This window comes from Phyllobates terribilis, unplaced genomic scaffold (assembly GCF_046119375.1).
Source record: "Phyllobates terribilis strain yellow unplaced genomic scaffold, ASM4611937v1 Scaffold_11__3_contigs__length_659146591, whole genome shotgun sequence".
Taxonomy (NCBI): Eukaryota; Metazoa; Chordata; class Amphibia; order Anura; family Dendrobatidae; genus Phyllobates; species Phyllobates terribilis.
Window position 1 is genome coordinate 318231399 of NW_027362771.1, and position 22200 is coordinate 318253598.

The 22200-nt window shown below is 39.3% G+C and overlaps 1 protein-coding gene across 2 annotated transcripts in view; it reads right to left on the bottom strand.

Annotated features, from left to right (window-relative positions):
- The window catches only part of SND1 (staphylococcal nuclease and tudor domain containing 1), a 693764-nt gene that overhangs the window by 346771 nt on the left and 324793 nt on the right, over positions 1-22200 (bottom strand). For both annotated transcript variants that reach the window (XM_073652562.1, XM_073652561.1), the window contains exon 15: positions 4363-4504. In XM_073652562.1, the coding sequence (XP_073508663.1) occupies positions 4363-4504 (142 nt within the window). The remainder of the gene's footprint in view (positions 1-4362; positions 4505-22200) is intronic.

Here is a 22200-nt window from a genome sequence, read left to right on the forward strand (position 1 = left end):
TTCTGCCTAGTTGGCTTTATTCTCCACCTTCTCTTGCTTGACTAACACAGTCTAGACCCTACAGTATAAGTAAAGGTATGGTCGGACATTATCTTTCAGAGAGCAACATGACCATATAGATAGTTTGGGGTTGTGGATCGTTCTGACAGATTCCCTTTAAGCCGCTTTTAGTTATAATATGACAATGCTTTGTCCAAACGGGATTTCTGGGCTCATATAGACACATATTACGGCAACCTTAAAGCAGCCAACAGAATACACATTTTAGTGCAGTCTCACCCTTAGTAACATAGTAACCTAGGCTGAATAAAGACCTAGGTCCATCAAGTTCAACCTTCCTCCCCCAATTGTACTCCCTACACTAACGCTAAACTAACTTACTAACTAACTGGGACTAGGCCTCACAAATGTAGTATTATTATCATTTTTATTGTTGCTGCACTATTTCAATTAAAAATGTACCCGTTTATAATTTATTTATTTTTAATTAGTTTTAGATTTTGTATTACTCTCGTGATTATAATAATGGTATTACTAAAATCCCTATGTCTATATCTGTTGATCCAGAAGAAGGCAAAAACCCCAGGACACATTCAGCCAATTTGTGTCACAGGGAAAAATTCCTTCTTGACCCCGAGAAAAGGCAACCAGTCCTAGAACCCTGGATCAAACCTAATTATGATACTAGTTATTTAATTAATATTACCGTACCAAATGTACTACTATAGGTGTAACATTTTGTCTAATTTAACTATAACTCACAATGTTATGTGTAGTGAGGAAGTCATCCAGCCCTTTTTTGAAAGCTATTATAGTGTCAGCCATTACTACCTCTTGTGGTCGGTGAATCCACAGTCCGACTTCTCTGACTGTAATGAACCCTTTCCTGTTTATGTGCCATAATCGTTTTTCTTCCACCCATAATGAGTGCCCCCTGGTCCTTAGTATGGTCTTTGGAAGGAATAGTCCTATGTACTGACCTCACATATATTTATACATGTAAATGAGATCCCCTCTGAGGCGTCGTTTTTCTAAGCTAAACAAGCTCAACTTTTTCAACCTCTCATCGTATGGGAAGCCTTCCATTCCTTGTAATAATCTAATTGCCCGCCTTTGAACTGAATCTAACTTCTGAATATCCTTTTTAAAATGGGGAGCCCAAAACTGGATCCCATATTCCAGATGTGGACTCACCTGTGATTTAAAAAGGGGCAATAGTACGTTGGGATCACAGGATTTTATTTCTCTTTTTATACATCCTAAAATCTTGCTTGCTTTTGCGACTGCTGCTTGACATGGAGTACTGCTGTTCAGTTTACTTGTAACCAAAATACCCAAGTCCTTCTCCTGTTCTGTAGTCCCGCGTATACTCCCATTTAATGTATATGCAGCAATAGGATTACTCCATCATAGGTGCATTACTCTACATTTATCTACATTAAACCTCATCTGCCAAGTGTTTGACCATTCAGTCATCTTATCCAGATCGTTCTACAATATTGTAAAGTCAAGATCAGATTTTAATATCCTACATAGTTTGGTGTAGTCAGCAAAAACTGACACTTTACTCTCAATCCCATCCACAAGGTCATTAATAAAGAGGTTAAAAAGAGGTTTTTATTGAAATTAAAGTACAACTTTGGATGAGGGTTTGGTTGGTCAAAAGCCAGTAAGGTACGTCATAAACAGAGGAAGAGACTAAGCATAGTCAGGTCACAGTCCAGAGAGAGAATTCCAAGGTCAGAGTGCGTCAAGGCAAAAGAGGTAATACAAACGGGTAGTCAATAGGCAAATCCAAGGTCCGGCAACAGAAGATCAGAAAGTCTGAATACAGAGCACAAAGCACATAGAACATACCACACAGAGCTGTAAGCTATGACTTGCAGTTATCAGGGATTGACAGCTTAGTTAAGTAGCTGGGTAATCACTTGAAACAGGGAACACCTGAAAGAAGCTCGGCACCTTCCAGTATCTGATTGGACGGCCGAACTGTCAATCAAAATACTGACAGATTAGCACGCCCCTTTACTAGATTGGACAATTGAGCTGTCAGTCACTGTGCCCAAGACACACTGAGCAGTGGAATCATGACATTGGCTAGTCATGAGAAACCAATCTGCAATGTACCAGAAAAACAAGCAAACATAAATAAGGTGGTTCCTTTTTCAGTTATATATTGTGTGAGCAGTATGTTTAGTCATCCGTCACTCAAAATAAAATAGAAATAAACTTTAGTGTAATACCATCCCCATGTAGATGTGATTAAAATATTAGAGTACTCGTGTGCTCAGTGCAATGTTTTCTTTCTTCTGCTTCGACACAGCTTGACTTACCAGGGATTACAGCATAGCAGGTAATGTCAGTGGTGCTCCTAGTAACTATATTTAGTTCTGCACCTCAGTACATGAATGTGCAGGATGCAGTGAATAACTAAATTGCTGCATCACTCCAGCTGTTAACATGAAAAGCACAAGGAACTGACAAAGAGGCAAAGTAACAGCTCATACAGCTAAGGAAGACAACACCATCAGATTACATGCCATATCCAAGCCACAACAATTATCAGTGGATTTGCAGACCACTAAATAGGATTTACTAATAACTAAAATTGTTAAAAGAAAACAAAATACAGAATTTGATGAAAAAAAAAACCTGTGGTGTCCCACTGCTAATTGAAAAATGTATCTTTTTTTTTTTTTTTTAGCTATAAATCAGATAAAATTCTATTAGACTTGTTTTCGACCCTTCACAAAGTCTGATAATCAGCAGCATTGTGAAACAAAAGTCACCAGGAGACTTCTTTATGTGGTTGTCCGGTGTAACATGACAGGTCCGCAATCAGTCTGTGAGACGGGAGACTTGTGAATCCTCCCAGCGCAGGCACTGTGCAATAGTCTAGACGCGTTCTGGCCGGAGTATGCATATCGCATACTTGCAGTCAAGTGATCGCCATTCCCAGCGCCAACACCTGCAAATCTCAGATCGCACAGTGTATGCACTGGGATAATACACAAGTCTGCAGTCTCTCTATGTGACTGCAGACTTGTCATTTTAGACCGGACAACCCTGAAAAAGGGAACGTGTCACGGTGTACATACAGTTTGATTTGTGGACAGCATGGTATAATACAGTAATATACTCCACATTTTTATGTCATTATCCAATACTTGTCATCACCGTGGCACTATTACTTAGGAAACACATTAAAACCCATGTAAAAGCACATGTGCAGCCAACAAACGTTTTCAATGGGAGGAGAGCAGGATGTAAATTACTTTCTGGTTGGACACCCATAGTATGAAGTGCTGTGCATAGAAGATGAAAACTAGTAATGGGTGCAAAGTACAGTAAATCATGATCTACTAGTAAACCTTGTTGTGGAGGCCAGTGCTAAATTTAACATGAAAGTGAAAAACACTGCAATAGTGCACACACAAACATCACCACCCTTTTCTAGTGACAAATTTGGTTAGACATGAGTGGAACCCATGAGTATTGACTAGAAGCATCAGCTGATGAGAGCCTTATACCCACGATGAGTATTAGGTGAGTTTTTTATCTGCAGCATTTAGGTAAATTAGTTTGAGGGTTTTTTGCATTTTTATTGCGTTTTTGACGGTACAGTTTTTGTCTCTTTGTCATGTCATGTAAATAAAGCTGCTTTGTTCTAGACAATTCCTGATACTTTAAAAAAAATTATTGGAACAGTCATGTGCAGATTATGTGTATTTTAGTGCATTTCTGCAGCATAAGATTTTTTTAACCGCAATTTTTCCACATCTAATGCAATTATATGGGGAAAATCCATACATAAAACTCAGTATACTTTCAAGAGACAGTGACGTTGCGGATTTTATATATGTACCACAGGTCAGTTTACGCTGCGTAATAAAAAAGCACAGTGGGCATTAGACTTCAATAAATCCCATCCACTTTGCTGAGACTGTAAAATGTTGCATTTTTTGAGCAGACAAATTACATAGCTTCAAAAAATCACCAAAAACGGATTGTGGGAACTTATCCTTATAGCTAACATGCACTCTACTACAGAAGATCTTCCTTTAAGTAATTTTTAACAAATTACTTGGAGGTGACAGGTTTTTCTTGGGCAAAAATGCAACTGGTCACATGGACGCCAAGTTTTACAACGGTGATGGACTCATCCCCACTGTTTAAAATGTAAGGTCTGTCACTATGTGAAGAATCACCAGGCATGATGTGCTAATTTTTCTATCAGACCTGTAAACTGAAGCTCCAAAAGGATCTTCTAACATAATGTGAATTGAGTGAAGTATAGAAAAACATAAAACTGGACACAATACTTAGAAAACACTTTCATTTCTCTGTACTATGCTCACTTACCGGCCAGGAGAAAGGTGATAAGGCAAGTTTCTTTTGGCATGTAAAGCTTCAGCCTGGACCCACTGAACACATACTCTACAATTGCTTCTGAACGCCCAGCTCTCTGCAAGAATGGAAGAAACTGCTTTGCTTTTTGGGTATCCTGGAAAGCAAATAAAAAAAAAACATTAAGGCAAAGATATTGCAGAAAGAACCATAAAGAACATAACATTAAAAGACCAAGAAAGAAAATGAAATACGTTGTTCATGGATTCATATTTAATGAGCAGCAAGTCTAGGAATTTACAGTGTATGGGTTCTGATTCCTTTAATCCTTTGATTACATGAACACAATATCTCCGAGCCCTCAGTATTCTGAGTGGTCAGCCAATGGTCTCATCTACTGATTTTTTTTTTTTTTTGAGATTCGCACATTTAGGTGAATGACCTAATAAAATATTTTCTCTATGGACCAACATTAAACAGCGATCTGATGTCAAATTCAGAATTTTGCCTGGATTGACACAAGCTGATATTTAACTTTTCTGACTAATTCACCACAAATTCATGTCTTAACCCCTTTACAACCCAAGGTGGTTTGCACGTTAATGACCAGGCCAATTTTTACAATTCTGACCACTGTCACTTTATGAGGTAATTACTCTGGAACGCTTCAACGGATCCCCCTGATGTTGAGACTGTTTTTTCGTGACATATTGTACTTCATGATTGTGGTAAAATTTCTTCAATATCACTTGCATTTGTGAAAAAAACTGAAAGTTGGCAAAAATTTTGAAAATTTTGCAATTTTCAAAATTTGAATTTTCATGCCCTTAAATCAGAGAGATATGTCACACAAAATAGTTAATAAATAACATTTCCCACATGACTACATCAGCACAATTTTTGAACCAAATTTTTTTTTTTTTTTTTATTAGGGAGCTATAAGGGTTAAAAGTTGACCAGCGATTTCTCAATTTACAAAAAACATTTTTTTAGGGACCACATCACATGTGAAGTCACTTTGAGGGGTCTTTATGACATTATAAAAACTGCATCCCTCAAGGTGCTCAAAACCACATTCAAGAACTTTATTAACCCTTCAGGTGCTTCACAGGAATTTTTGGAATGTGGAAGAAAAAAAATTAACATTTAACTTTTTTCACAAAAATGTTACTTTAGACCCAGTTTTTTTATTTTTGCAGGTGTAACAGGAAAAAATGGACCCCAAAATTTGTTGTGCAATTTCCCCTGAGCACACAGATACCCCATATGTGGGGGAAAACCACTGTTTGGGCGCACGGCAGGGTTTGGAAGGGAAGGAGCGCCATTTGACTTTTTGAATGTAAAATTTGCTTGAATAATTAGTGGACGCCATGTTGCGTTTGGAGAGCCCCTGATGTGCCTAAACAGTGGAAACCCCCCACAAGTGACACCATTTTGGAAACTAGACCCCTCATGGAACTTGTCTAGATGTATGGTGAGCACCTTGAACCCCCAGGTGCTTCACAGAAGTTTATAACATTGAGCCGTAAAAATAAAATTTTCACATTTTTCCCACAAAAATGTTTTTCAGCCCCCAATTTTGCATTTTCATAAGGGTAACAGGAGAAATTGCACCATGCAGTTTATTGTGCAATTTCTCCTGAGTAAGCAGATACCCCATATGTGGGGGAAAACCACTGTTTGGGTATATGGCAGGGTTCAGAAGGGAAGGAGCACCATTTGACTTTTTGAATGTAAAATTTGCTTGAATAATTAGCGGATGTGCCCCTGATGTGCCTAAACAGTGGAAAACCCCCACAAGTGACACCATTTTTGGAAACTAGACCCCTCAGGGAACTTATCTAGATGTGTGGTGAGCACCCTGAACCCCCAAGTGCTTTACAGAAGTTTATAACATGGAGCCGTGAAAAAAAAAAAAAAATCAAACTTTTTCCACAAAAATGATGTTTTAGCCCCAATTTTTTTTTATTTTCACAAGAGTAAAAAGAGAAAATGGACCCAAAAACTTTTGTGCAAATTCTCCCGAGTACGCCTAGCTCAACCCTAACCCTAGCCCAACTGTAACACAACCCTAACCCTAGAGTTTATTTTTTACGTTGTTTCTCATGTGGTATAAGCGATTAGATGACTTTATTCTTCAGATCGGTGCGATCACAGCGATACTAGAATCATATCGGGTTCTTATGATTGACAGCTGTCACACACTAAAAGACGCATTTTTTTGTAAAATCTAGTTTTTGCATCGCCATATTTTGAGAGCTATAATTTTTCCATATTTTGGCTGACAGTCATGTGATGGCTTGTTTTTTGAGGGATGAGTTGACATTTTTTGATCGCTTTCTATTCCAATTTTTGGAAGGCAGAATAAACAAAAAACAACAATTCAGCTGTTCCGCATGTGGTAAAATTGATAAGGTAGCTTTATTCTTCGAGTCAGTACATTTACATCGGTACCACATTGGTATCGTTTTTTTATGTTTTGGCGCTTTTACACAATAAAAGCTATTTTATAGAAAAAAATATTTTTTTCCATCGCTTTATTGTGAGAGCTATAACTTTTTTATTTTTCGGCTGATGGAGCAGTATGGCGGCTTGTTTTTTGCAGGACAAGATGACATTTTCAGCGGTACCATTTTTATTTATATTCGTCTTTTCTGATCGTGTGTTATTCCATTTTTTGTTTGGCGGTATGATAAAGCATTGTTTTTTACTTAGTTTTTTATTTATTTTTTTTAACGTGTTCACTAAAGGGGTTAACAGTTTTATAGGTCAGGTAATTCCGGACGCGGCGATACCAAATATGTGTACCTTTATTTATTTATTTTTTTTCAGAATAATATTTATTGATGGGTACATCATATTTTTATTTTTGGTGGATTATTTTTTTTACTTATTTTTTGATATTTTTACAATTTTTTTTTTTCATTTTAAAATACTTTTTTTACTTTTATTCTTTGTCCCACTATGGGACCTTCACTTTTTTTATTCTGATCGCCTGTATAGCATAGGGATGGAGCACCATCCCTGTGCTATACAGGCTGTCAGCGCTGCAGATGCATTAGATACTTTGGTCATGCACTGCGCATGACCAAAATATCTTCCTGCTGTCTGGTGACCCAGATGTTGTCATGACGACATCGGGTCGTCATGGCAACATCCAGGAAGCCGCGGCAGACATCGCTGGACGCCGGCAAGAGAGGTGAGTATCCCGATCACCTCCCCTTGCCATCGCAATGCTGTGATTGACTTCGATCGCAGCATTGCAGGGGTTAATGTGCCGAGAGCGGTGCGGGACCGCTCCCAGCACATAGCACCGGGTGTTAGCTGTGACAATCAAGACGTACTAATATGTATCAGGCTCTTAAGTCCCAGTTACGTATTTGTACGTCTTGAGCTTTAAAGGGGTTAAATGTGGAATATGTGGTGAAATGTAATGGAATTACTGAGGGAAATCTATCCCATTTCGGCATCAAATCCGAATTTTACACCCTGGAAGTATAATTATGTGCCACGTGAACTAAGCTAGAACACAGGCCTCATTCAGGCATCAGTGACTTTTCATGTATGCAAAAAAACATTCTGAGTGTAATCAGTATTATGCATCCAATCTTCATCAGTGTTTGGTCAGGGTTTCAATTTTTACCATCAGAGTTTCAGCAGTGATTTTTCACTTATGAAAAATTTAACTGCAAAGCTTCTCCTTCATTACACTGTTAATGCCATCTGTGTGCTGTCTGTGATTTTCATGGACCCATAGACTTGAATGTGTAATTTTGATCTGTGGGGAAGATCAAAAACTGACTGCCTTTGTGATTTTTCTTTTGCAGGCAGACACACAGTCCATAGAAAGAAAAAAACAAGGACATGTAAATATCCTTCCTACTAAAAAACAAGAACATGTGAATATCCTTCCCACTAAAAAACAAGGACATATAAATATCCTTCCCACTAACAAAAACTCTGTCTAGTTTATTACACAGAGGAAATCATGGTTCCTCCCCCAAACGAATCACAATAGATAATATATCTAAAAAATTTATATTACCAATAAACATTAATACACAGTGGCCTATTAAAGGGAATCTGTCAGCACGTTTTTGCTATATAATCTTAGAGCAGCATAACATAGGGGAAGAAATCCTGATTCCAGCGATGTATCACTTTCTGGGCTGCCTGGTGTAGTTTTCATAGAATACCTGTTTTGTCAAATGTAGATGTGACAGAGCTTAGTTTTCTGCTTTGTGTATAACCCCGCCCCCACCACTGACTGGTGGTGGGGGCGGGGTTACACAGATTAGCCTGACTGCTAGTCGCCTGAGCTGTAGTCCTGTAGTGTTAATCTCCTGCTGATAAAACACTGTATTTAAACTACAACACAAAGCCTAATAAATGACATATCCTTAGAATCAGGGTGTTGTGCCCTATATTATGCTGATCTCAGATTAAATAGCAAAAACTTGCTGACAGATTCCCTTTAAATGTTAACAATCCTTTCAGTCCCGCTACTGTTGTGTGCTTCTGCTTTTATACTTTCACAGGAAGGACACACATTATTCCAAGACACTCTCTATCCATTGTTTGTTATAGACTGGTCAGAGGAGCCTTACTGAAATGGGATTAAAGGCACAGTACATTAGGGCCCATTGTACCAATCCAACAGAGGTGGGAGAAACTAATACCTATCTGATACATGTGAGCATGCCCCAAGAGGAAAGCAAGGAATATCATACATGTTACTAAGCATGTGTCCTATATATGTCATTTTGATTCCTGCTTAATTATATTTCACACTGCAGTGAATAGCTCATTGTAGCGATAATGTAAAATATGTTAAGCTCTCATTGATAGTTGAGTGTTTTCAAGAAAACCACAAAGTGGCTATAAACATTTCAATAGCTATGAAGATTTATAGGACAGTCCTGCCACCATAGGAGTTTATTTTCTTTCCAGAAATATATTTTATATTAATATCCATAATATAAATAGATGACATAATTCAATCATGGTAATAAAACAATTTGACAACAATTTTATGAAATATTATAAACATAGTAAATTTTGTCCGACATGCAATCTGGCAGCAAAAGTGTTATACATAAGAGGCTGCAGACAGAAAGCGGTTAAATAATGCACGGAGAATGAATATAGGGCAATCCTGAACTCCCCACGGTAGAGAATCCCAAAGACACTTCATCCACTACATGAGTCACACCGCTTGTACACAGGTCATGTTGGGTTCTCACTCTCGGCTCAGACTCACAATGAAATTTGTTCATTCACGTTATTGTCCTGTACATACTGTGCCTGGATGATAACATTGTCTGCAGCTTCCATTCAAAGGCTGCCATGCAGCACAAAGTGCCAGGTCTCTAGCGTTTCTGGATATGTACAGCCTTCTTGTCAAACGGGAGCCAGTGTTACTGCTGTTATTTGTACTCCTCTTTCCTGCCTCCTCTTAAAGAGACGTTTAAAGAGATGTACATGGTATTCATTCAATGTTACAGAGAACATCTAGAAAAGCCAAACACATTCTTTCACAAACCTCACATAGTAAGGAATTTTCGCCTTGCAGATAATAACTTGAGCTAACCAAAGACTGACTGCCAATACATAGATTACAATATGTGAATAAATAGTACCAGTGATGTGAGTTTTCTAAGTGAAATTGGTTAATCCCCCTTGTAAGGGAAATTATAATATCAGTTATATAACATTAGATTAAGTCTGGCGTTCACAAAATTAACACTGCACAAAGGGCCATAACATCTATGAACTCTTATTACAGGTCAGGAGGCCAACAGGACCTGAGACCTAGGGAGGCATCACTGGAACTACAGGTAAGCCTGAGCTTCAAAGCTTGGGCAGATGGTCATTTGTGGCTTTCCTGGACATCTCCTATTTACTATAGGGAGGAAAGTGTGTGGGGGGGGGGGGGACAAGGTATTTTATATGCAATGCATTCGCCTCCTTTTTGGCCCATTATCCAGTTACAGACCTGATTTCCATAATACTTTGTAGACATGATCCTAGGAACAAGCACATACAGTATAAGAAGGGCTAAACAATGGGAAGACATTCACATGCTGGGGGTCACCAAAGCTGAGCGTGACCCATAAACCTTCCCTACCCTCAAGGAAAGAGAAGAACAACTTTAGACAGAAATGTTTAGTTATTTTTGTTAGTTCTTCTTTTTCTTATTTTAGAACTGTTTTGCTTATTTGCCTTATTTTCCTCTTTTTATTCATTTTCTTATAAGCACTATACTTTTTATATTAAAACTTAAAAGTTTAATAAGCTTGGTCCTTGTATGCTATAAAGAATTCACAGCGTTTTGGAGAGTGGGTGGCCTTTTGTCTGTCAGATAGCAGTGTATATTTTGGGGACTCATCACTCTCTGCGTTTGATGAGTGGTGGTAGTGTCTTGTGTATCTGGGGTGTGTGGTCTGTATTGGGGTGTGATTTATGCTCGCTTTGCAGCCTATAATGGATGCTGATTGTAGAATTCAACAGGTGGATCAGGAAAATCAGGTGGATCATCAGGTGGATCAGGGTAACGCAGTAGATATAATCAATCTTGACTTCAGCAAAGCGTTTGACAAAGTATCTCATAGCATCTTTATTAAAATGACCAACTATGCAATGGACAAGGCAACTGTTAGGTGGATTCATAACTGGCTTAGAGATTGGACCCAAAGAATGGTCATAAATGGTTGAACATCCAGTTGGAAGAATGTCTGAAGTGGCGTACCACAAGGCTCTGTCCAGAGCCCTGTGTTGTTCAAAATTTTCATCAATGATTTAGATGAAGGAATTGAGGGTAAACTGATTAAATTTGCTGATGACACAAAGCTAGGAGGGATAGCTAATACTAGAGAAGAGAGAGAAAGGATTCAAAAATATCTAAACAAACTGTAACTGTGGGCAGCAACTAACAGAATGTTTTTTTTAACAGGAAGAAATGCAAAGTCCTACATCTGGGCAAGAAAAATGAAAAAAGCATATACAGAATGGAAGGAATAGAGCTAAGCAACAGCACATGTGAAAAAGACTTGGGTATACTAATAGATCATAGACTGAACATGAGTCAACAGTGTGATGCAGCAGCAAAAAAGGCAAATACAATTCTGGGATGTATTATCAGAATCATAGAGTCTAGATCACGTGAAGTAATTATGCCTCTCTTCTCCTCTTTGGTCAGACCTCATCTGGGATACTGTGTCCAGTTCTGGGCGCCACATTTTAAAAAAGACATTGAAAAACTGGAGCAAGTTCAGAAAAGAGCGACCAGACTTAATAGCGGTCTACAAATATCTCAAGGGCTGTCACACAGTAGAGGGATCAGTTTTATTCTCATTTGCACAAAGAAAGACTAGAAGCAATGGGATGCAAGTGGAAGGGAGAAGATACAGATTAGATATTAGAAAAAAAACTTTTTGACAGTGAGGATGATCAATGAGTGTAACAGGATGCCACGAGAGTTGAAAAACAATGTTTTATTGTTGTATTACTTTGGACCACTAATTAAAAAATCCTGAGGATATAACTTTGATACATTTCCATATATTTCTGAATGGATTGTATAGTCTATGAAAAAAATGAAGGGGTGCCAATAATGGTGAGCAGTACTGTACTTTTATTACATGGGATAGTGTAGTAGACAGCCTTTACATCAGTCTTCCATCACAGGTATACATCAGATCAATACTCCCGAGTTCTGAAATATGCCTCTGGTGGAAGGTTCTGAATCAATGCGATGTGCATTGGGCCTAAGCCAGCAATGAAGAACCACATCAAAAATATTAATGCACGGGGCTCTAATTATTTGGTTTAAAGCAGAGAATGGATTAGGTAATCTAAGGCAGTAAAGTGCCAATATCCACATCCCTGGTCATCTAGGGAGGTAGTAAAAGGGTTAAGGTGAGGAAACTGGTTGATATAGGCAGTAAAGGGGTACTCCCATCTCCAAGATCCTATCCCAATATGTAGTAGGTGCAATAATAATATTAGTAAATACCTCCAATTAGAAATGTAGTATAGTTTTTCTGATTTGCTATGTCTCTTTCCTAATGTGCAGGCATTGCAGGACCTTAGGTATCCATGGTTACAACCACTAGCAACCAGATAACTGTCATTATATCAGTGGTCGTAAACATGGATATCTAAGGTCCTGCAATGCCTGCACATTAGGAAAGAGACATAGCAAATCAGAATTATACTACATTTCTAATTGAAGACATTTGCTAATATTATTATTATTACACCTACTACATATTGGGATAGGACCTTGGAGATGGGAATACCCCTTTAAATGTGAGGAAGCCTAGTGGTCCCTCCTGAGCGGAGTGAGCTTCTGGCTGTGCAGCTAATAGGGAACAAAGCTGATGTGGCAGCCTGGGAGTTAAGATAATCGGTCATTTTTGCATTTAGAATACAACACGCTTCTTACCCAATACAGCATTGTTTTATACAGAAATAAATGTAAAAGAACTAAAAATCTCTGACTTCACCAGTATGGTCTTCTGTAGTATACCCATGTCAAATCAAAATCATTTTTCAATAGATTTCCTCTTGTGGCAATCAGAGCACAGAATAAATGTACCCAATGGTCAATACTATGAAAATGCCCAAATGTAGAGAAGTCCTCATGTAGGTAGATTATAAAACAACCATGTTGAATTGCATATTAAAATTAAAGTGGCTATAATACTAGGCAGGAAAAGTTTTATTATGCCCGTGGCTCTGCTAAGAATAATGCTTACTATGGTCTGAGCATTGGGTACAGTAAAGGTAGGATTAAATTTTGTTCTGAAAAACGGCCTTCAAAACGCCTCCTGCACTCCGCAGCTTACACTTTAAAGCCTCTCTGATCAGACACAAGGAGTTCTTCTGCATAATTCACGGGCAGCGTTTGAAGTTCCCCTGCTGTCAAACTGGTTTGATGAACAAACATCTGGTCAAAAAGAGAACTTGTAGACACATAAGAGCAATTTATGCCTAGACCCAAAAAATGCATCACAGGTTTCATCTAAATGCTGTAGCACTAGTATGCACATAGGTCTCAATTAGTGCAGAATAAGACATTGCACATGGAGCAAAAACACAATAGTCTGAACTTAGCCTAAAACAAAGGACTTTAACAGAGGAATGGTGAAAATGGCGTTAAACACCATAGAAGCATATTATACTGAATTATAGTGACAGGCTCCCTTTAATTTTGTACATAAACACTTAAAAGTTACACGAAAATTGCATTAATTTCTATGGAAACTGGAACCTCTGGTCACAAATTACATTAATACTCTGTATGCAGTCTCAATTACAGCATTATTCGATATTACACTGATAACACTCATGGTTTCCGACTGGAGAGGCACTAAATGTGTTAAGGGAACCTGTCAAAAGTTTCATGCTGCCCATACAAGTCCAACAGACTCTCCTGTTTGGCCAGTGTACTGATAATATTTAAAGGGGTTGTGCAGGAATAGAAAAAAGTAAAAGAAATGCCTTAACTAAAATCCAAAATACATCAAATAAGCAAATCACACTTGTTTTGTCTAGGGAGTTGGACACTACCATTGGACATTAACCCCTTACTGACATATGATGTATGGTATGTCTTTAATGCAGGCCCAGGAACTGAGCCCACATATGTTGCTTGAAGATGATGGTTGTGTTATTTATCCATCATCTGCCTCTAACAGCCATGAGTGGAGCATGTCTGCCCACGGCTGTTAACCTGTTAAATGCCACCGTCAATCTGTTAAAGCGACATTTACAGTGTGCAGCCTGGGTGAGCTCTGTTCTAACCATCAATCGGCACCTTTGCAATGCAATCGTAGGGTGCCAATAGGTTTCCATGACAACCTGTGGCTGGCATTCATAGGAGATTGGGATTTTTCGGATATATAGCAATACTATGGTAATGCTGTATAAAGGACAAGTGAGTCAGATGTACAAGTATGAGTCAGACAATCACAATCTCAGGTCCCCTAAGGGGACTAACAGATACAGTATAAAAAGGTTTATAAAATATGAAAAAAATATAAAAAAGTTTGAATCACCCACCTTTTTCCCCATTAAAAATAAAGAAATTTTAAAAAATACACATGTGGTATTTCCATGTCTCCAAAAAGTCTGATCTATTGAAATATAAAATTACTGTATTAATCAAATTATAAGGCGCACTTTTTTGTCCCCCTAATTTGGGAGGAAAATGGGGGGATGTCATAATTCAAAGGTAGCTTACCAGGATGGGGGTGTTTGTGGTGGGGCGGGGTTACAGGAGGCAGGGTCGCTGCTTCAGACGCTGGCAGTGGCAGTAGTGTGGCGGGGCTGCGGGCCCAGGTCTCTCATACAATGTCAGCGCCCGTGAGCAGAGTAGCCTTTCCCACTGAATTCCCTGCGGTGGGCTCTGGGAAAATGGTTGCTGGAGGCGGCGCAGATAGAGATCTCAGGAGACTCCAGAGGCCATTTTCCACCAAAGGGAAATCAATGGGAAAGGGGTCTCAGCTCGCCGGCGCAAACATCTTATGAGAGCCCAGGGCCTGCAGCCTCGCCCGCCCAGATGTCCTCCTCCTTCCAGCCCGAGGCCCTCAGCATCACCCCACTCCTGACACCGGCAGAAGCCACGTAATGAATCAGGCAAAGCCTCACACCTTGTGCACCTTGCCTCAAATCTTACTACAAGGACTGCAGTAAATTTGTGGTGTAAGATATGCCACCGCTCATCATGAATTTGATGAGTAGGGGGTGCCACGTACCGCCTCAGCACTGTCCATTTTGTCAGAACTAGACAAAACAGGAGTGAAACCGCCAAAAGTTGCTATATTTTTTGCGCAGCCTTGAGTTGGGCAAAAATTTTGCAACTTTTCAGAGCTTTTTATGTCCGTTATCTGACATTAAAGCTTTGATGAATCAGAGCCTATGATTATGCAAATAACTGCATCCATTTATACCAAAATTCAGACTTCACAATACTGCAGATAAAGGTTTCTAGTCAATATTTTGTAGAATGCGGCTGAACGGAGCCCGACTGCAACAAGAACCGCAGTAATTTCTAATAAAAGTTCTCTTGCCAGCTTTCTAGCATGGAAGATACTTGCTCTCATCTCTCTACAGCCCGGAGATACAAAGTGTTGTTAAGTAATACAAACGCACATTGCCTAATAAACACATGCCAGATTCTCCCTCTCAACAGGAGGCATTGATTTCCCTTTGCCTTTTTCTACAGCAATATTTTAACTGCTCCCTGCAACATTTTATTGTCTGTTTAGACTTTGTATCTGCAGGATCCTACATTTATCACTTGTGCTAAAACAGAGAACATTACATGGAATACATGAGCCTGCAGGCAGAAGATGAGAAAGAAAAAAAGCTTCTTTGCAGCCAACATAGATGGCATTCAAAGGGATTATAGCAGAATTTCTTGGGATTAACATGAGAATACTTAAAGCTTCTTAGTGACCAAGCCCCATTTTTCAAAATGGACATGCCAATATACAGTCATGGCCGAAAGTGTTGGCACCCTTGAAATTGTTCCAGAAAATTAAGTATTTCTCCCAGAAAATTATTGCAATTACACGTTTTGTTATACATATGTTCATTTCCTTTGTATTGAACACCACAAAAAAACAGAGGAAAAAAATGCAAATTTGAAGAAATTTCACACAAAACCCCAAAAATGGGCCGGACAAAATTGTTGGCACCCTCACCTTTAATATTTGGTTGCACACACTTTGGAATACATAACTGTAATCGATCGATTTCTATAACCCTCAACAAGCTTGGTACACCTCTCAACTGTAATTTTGGACCACTCTTCTTTTGCAAACTGCTCCAGGTCTCTCATATTTTAAGGGTGCCTTCTCCCAACATCAATATTAAGAGCTCTACAGATGATCAGTGGGATTTAGATCCGGACTCATTGCTGGCCACTTCAGAACTCTGCAGCGCTTTGTTTCCATCCATTTCTGGGTGCTTCTTGAAGTATGTTTGGGGTCATTGTCCTGCTGGAAGACCCATGACCTAGGACGCAAACCCAGCTTTCTGACACCGGGCACTAGATAGCGATCCAAAATCCTTAGGTAATCTTCAGATTTCATGATGCCTTCCTTGCACACAGTCAAAGCAACCAATGCCAAAGTCAGCAAAACAACCCAAAAACATCTTTGAACCGCCACCATATTTGACTTTAGGTACTGTGTTGGTTTCTTGGTAGGCCTCATTCAGTTTTCAGTAAATAGTAGAATGATGTGCTTTACTAAAAAGCTCTATCTTGATCTCATCTGTCCACAAGAAGCTTTCCCAGAAGGATTTTGGCTTAGGCTTAGTGCCCACGATGCAGAAATGAAGCAGAAATTTTCCTGAGCATTTCTGCATCTCCTTGGCAGAAAAAAGCATGCGGTTTTTACATGCGTTTTTGAATGTGTGTTTGCCATGCGTTTTTCTAATGCATGGTATAGGCAAATACGCATGCAGAAACACACAAGAATTGGTCATGTCCATATTTTTTCTGCGAGTAAAATCTGCGCAGAAAAAATCCTGACCATGTGCACAGAACTTGCAGAATGTCATAGGAAGTCATGGGACAAGGTATGCAATGCGTTTCTGGAGAGTTTACATGTTGCAAATACGCACCAAAAAATGCACCAAAAACGCATCGTGGGCACACAGCCTTACTCCAATACATTTTGGCAAACTGCAGTCTGGCTTTTTTATGTCTCAGTGTCAGTAGTGGGGTCCTCCTGGGACTCCTGCCGTAGCGTTTTTTTTTCAGTCAAATATCGATAATTAGTTCACAATGACATTGATGCACCCTAAGCCTGCAGGACAGCTTGAATTTCTTTGGAACTTGATTAGGGCTGCTTATCCACCATTTGCGTTGCAACCTTTCATCAATTTTTCTCTGCCGTTCACGTCGATTAACTACAGTGCCATTGGTTGTAAACTTCTTGATTATGTTGCGCACCGTGAACAAAAGAACATCAAGATCTCTGGAGATGGACTTGTAATCTTGAGATTGTTGATATTTTTCAACAATTTTGGTTCTCAAGTTTTCAGACAGTTCTCTTTTTCTCTTTCTGTTCTCCATGCTTAGTGTGGCACACACAGTGCAAAGATTGAGTCAACTTCTTCCCTTTTTATCTGGTTTCAAGTATGATTTTCATATTGCCCACACCTATTACTTGCCACAGGTGAGTTTGAACAAGCATCACATGCTTGAAACAAAATGGTTTACCCACAATTTTGAAAAGGTGCCAACAATTTTGTCAGGCCCATTTTTGGGGTTGTGTGTGAAATTATGTCCAATTTGTCTTTTTTCTCTGGTTTGTGTGTTGTTCCAATACACTCAAAGGAATAATCATACGAATAATAAAACATGTGTAATTGCAATATTTTTTGGGCACAATACTTAATTTTTAATTGTTTGGAACAATTTCAAGGGTGCCGACACTTTGGAATGTTTCAACATATCTCAGTGATTAAGACCTATTCGTGACACATTGTACTTTATGTTAGCGGTAGATTTAGATCAATGTGTTTTCTATTTGTTTGTGAAGATATCTGAAATTTGCCCAAAAAAAATAAAAACTAGAAATTTCAAGCTTTGAATGTTTATACCCTTAAACTAGATAGTTATAATACAAAAACAGAGTTAATAAACTACATACCCAATATGTCAACTTTACATCAGCATTCATTTTCAAACAGCCTATTATATTATTATGATCTTGGGTTAAAAGTTTAGGAGGAATTCTTCACTTTTTAAAGGAAATTTATATAAGTCTTATTCATTTTTTAAGTGACTGAGAGGCCTATATACTGGAACCCCAATTTTAAAAACAGAACAACTCAAATTATTGAGTGGAATTAAAACTTGCATATCTTGCACGAGAAAGTTGCTAACATGCTAAAGGGCCACTATAGCTGGCACACTTTGTGGCGATTACTTGGTCTCGGGTTAGCATGACAACCATTGGGACTACACTATCGCAATTGTGTCGTGCTGATAGGTTTAAAGAAAGAGACCAATTCCACTGTTAACCATTGAGATGCCACTATCACTATTAACAGCAGCATCTAAAGGTTAAATGACCATGATCAATGCTAACATCAATAGTGGCTGATGCAGCAGGGTCTCAGTTATAGTATAATAGACACTTGATATATTTTTGCTGAAAAAAGTACAATAGAAATATGTGCACCACTTCAGTTTCTGTAATCCAAAACAAATAGTGGGTCAAAAATGAAGATGTCAAATACTGACCAAACTTCTGCCGTGTGAATGTAGCCTTAAAGGGGCTGTCCAGTCAAAACCGATAAGTCTGAAGTCACTGTGTAACAGCAAACTTGTGAATCCCCCCAGCGCATCCAGTGTGCGCTGCTGAGATTTGCCGGTTTCAGACCTGGTAAAGGAGGGTATGTATGCGTCATACATAACCCCGGCCAGTGGGCGCAGCCTCGCTCTCCTTACACTTGTATGGAGCAAGGCCGCGCCCTCCAGGCGGCTGCGTCACTAGACGGGGCGTGGTCTCGGCTCAATACAAGTGTATGGAGCAAGGCCACACCCACTGGCCAGGGGAAAATATAGGTCACGGAAGGTGAGGGAAGGAACAAGTGTATAGCAACGGGAAGAGCGGGAAGGGAGCCCAACAACTAGGGAAAGGGGGAGTGGAGACCCCTGGGCAGATCTAATATCACCCTGACTACCCTATTGTCCCTATATAGGTTCCGTACTTATCGCCAAGCAGGAAACTTAATCCCTGAATGTCCCTAGAGCTTGGCCCTAGGCAGGGAGGAAACTGGGTGAACACTAATCAGGCCCCACTGTAACCAAAGACAACAAGGTAAACAAACAAAGGGGATAAACTTAGCTTGAGAAGATACCAGAGAGATAACTCCAACTGTCCTCCAAGGGAAGTCCAAGAAGAAACTAGCCGACAACTAGTACTCCAGGCATGGACAAACCCACAGCGACCAGATATTACAGCATATTGGATGGGATTTGTAGAAATCCCATGTCCACTATGCATCTCCGCGCACCTTCAGATCACCCGCGGACACGGACATGCGGTGCATCTATCAGACAGCGGCATGTCAATTTCTCTTGCAGAGTCACTAGTCTCCGCAAGAGAAATTAGATCACTACAATGTATTGATTGCGGTGAATCTGCATGGTTCAAGGAAACACATGCGGATTCACCTGCATTCAATAACGCAGCGATTTGGACGCAGCATAAAGTATGCTGCGTCCAAAGCGCTGCCTGTGTGGATTGTGTGCACATACCCTTAAAGGTAGTTAGGTAGAACTCCAGTGGAAAGACAAAGGTGCAGACAATATGTCAATCCATGTCGAGGACAAATGCTAATAATTATAGATAAATATATATAGAATAGTAGTGTAGTAAGTGAAAAATGCAAAACCTCAAGAAATGTATAAATGGAATAAACTTTATGGAGGGATGGCTAACTCAGCAACTGGGATGTAAAAACATGGTCATATTAAATAGATAATAAACAAATGTAGCTATCCAATAAGAAATATAAATACCCATCTTAAGGGAAAATTTACCCTACACACGTTTCGCCGAGGCTTCGTCCAGGGAATAATTTCTGTAAATGATTATGGCGCAGCCATCTTGCTGACTGTGGTCGAGTTATTGACTTTTATAGGAGGGTGTTCTGGACATGTTCTGTGATCTGTACAGAGGTCATTGTGCCGGGAGAAGGAGGTTGTGAGCTCTGACCATCACCTATGAGATGACTACTGAAAATTCATCTCCACACACCAGGAAGTGCCAGTCTATTATGACGCTCAGTTGCCACAAAAAAATAGATGTCATTTTTTTTTTAAACTAAAGCTTAATGAAAAAGAAAAACAATTATCCAAACTCTTGAAAAACATGATTTACACAATAGGTCATATTTTTGATCGTTATTATTCAAGTATTTACTGGGTGGATTGTCACCGAAGACATAGGCGCTAGTGACATCCATCAACATACGGTGGGAAGGCTTGGCACACTGAGCACTAGCCAAGTTACCGGGCTGGGAATACAGATGATAGACAGATCAGCACTTCTTTTGAATTAATATGCACAAGCTGCAGGGCTAATCTGGAAATAGAAGGCAAGAGAGCAGCAAGAAGCAATGTTAACCCTCTCTTCCAACAACTGCACTAATTGTCAAAACAAAGCAGCAGTGCATTTACCTTTTGATAAATTATTATTACAGTAACAGCAAGAGGTTAATGTGATTTTGAATATTCACTGCTATAAAAGTAATAAATGCAGCAGATCATATTTCTCTGATTACACCAGTTTATACAGCAGAGATCGCAATAAGACACTCAACAAATTGTTTATTAAATAACCCCACTCCCCGGAGTCCCCTAACTGGAATATAACCACCAGTGCAAGGATCCAATACTACAGGAGCTACAGAGGCACAGTTTGGAAAAAAGAGTCACTACTCCAGCAGACGCCTTCAGACTTTCAAAAGGATTAAATAAGTGGGAACTTAACTATGTTACATGTCTTTTGATTGATGGAAAATGAAATCTAATAACCTGGTGATTGCATGAAGGTTGTGCACGGTTGCTCTATAATCATGCTGTCTAATCTACAGAGGAGATGTGGGTGGAGAGCACAAAAGTCATAGTAAGTGACTATAAAAGTTCTAACAGCCCTTTTCAAATTCTCATTGCTCTCTCACTGACCATAAAGCTCTTACATACACCCAGATTTAAGTAAAATGGGACAGGACACACGTAACCGATAATGAAAGACTTATGAAAAGTCTGACATACAATCGTCACACCCAATTGTGCATAACTAAATTGTTTGAACATTGTAGGTATCCTATAAACTCTGCAATTAACAATGAAGTCCTATCTTAAGGAAGTGGAAGGAAACCAATACAGTGCCTCCTCTGTAGCCATATTAGTAAGCACTTTTTAATTTGTTTAGCAATAGTAAACAAACATTAATTTTCTAAGGCCGGATTTACACACGTATATTTCACAGTCCATATACAGACAGCAATGCTTGGACTCACTGAGGTTCTTTCAACCCAAACTTACTGTCACATGTGCAAAGGAGGCTGTAAATCGGGTCAGAAGAGCAGGTCAGTCCGAGCATTGTAGCGTGCATGCGGACAGTGAAATACGCTTATGTGAACCCAGCCTCATCCATACTTGAGTATTTTAAGATGTGGAGCTGCAGGTTACATGCTTGTAAGACAGCAGATAACTCTAGAGCAGAGCTCCTCAACTTTTCCAACTGTGACCTCTCCAGACAAACAAAGCTGATGCCTGGGCCTCACTGAATAGACTAAGGTAACATTTTGGCCTCACAATCTACACTGAAAGGCCATGCAAAAATTAAACTATTAGTTAGCTATACTGAACAAAAATATAAACGCAACACTTTTGTTTTTGCTCCCATTTTCCATTAGCTGAATTCAAAGATCTAAGACTTTCTATGTACACAAAAGGTCTTTTTCTCTCAAATATTGTTTACAGATTTGTCTAAATCTGTGTTAGTGAGATCTTCTCCTTTGCCAAATAATCCATCCACCTCACATATGTGGCATATCAAGTTGGTGATCTCAAAATTCTAACAGACCTAACATATTACACAATTCGCCCCCACATGAGCTCTTCAAGAGGAGGTGTGTGGGCATAACTTTGAGCTAATAAAAAGCAGTATTTGGGTCTGGGTCATTTGTCAGTCCTTGCAAGACACAGTTCGCTGTGGGTTCTGTCCATTTTCCCAATGTGAGTGCTTTCCTCCGCTAAGCTCTGAGCCATTTCCATGACGAGGTTTAGTAGTTTTCTTTCGTTATTCCTTTTTA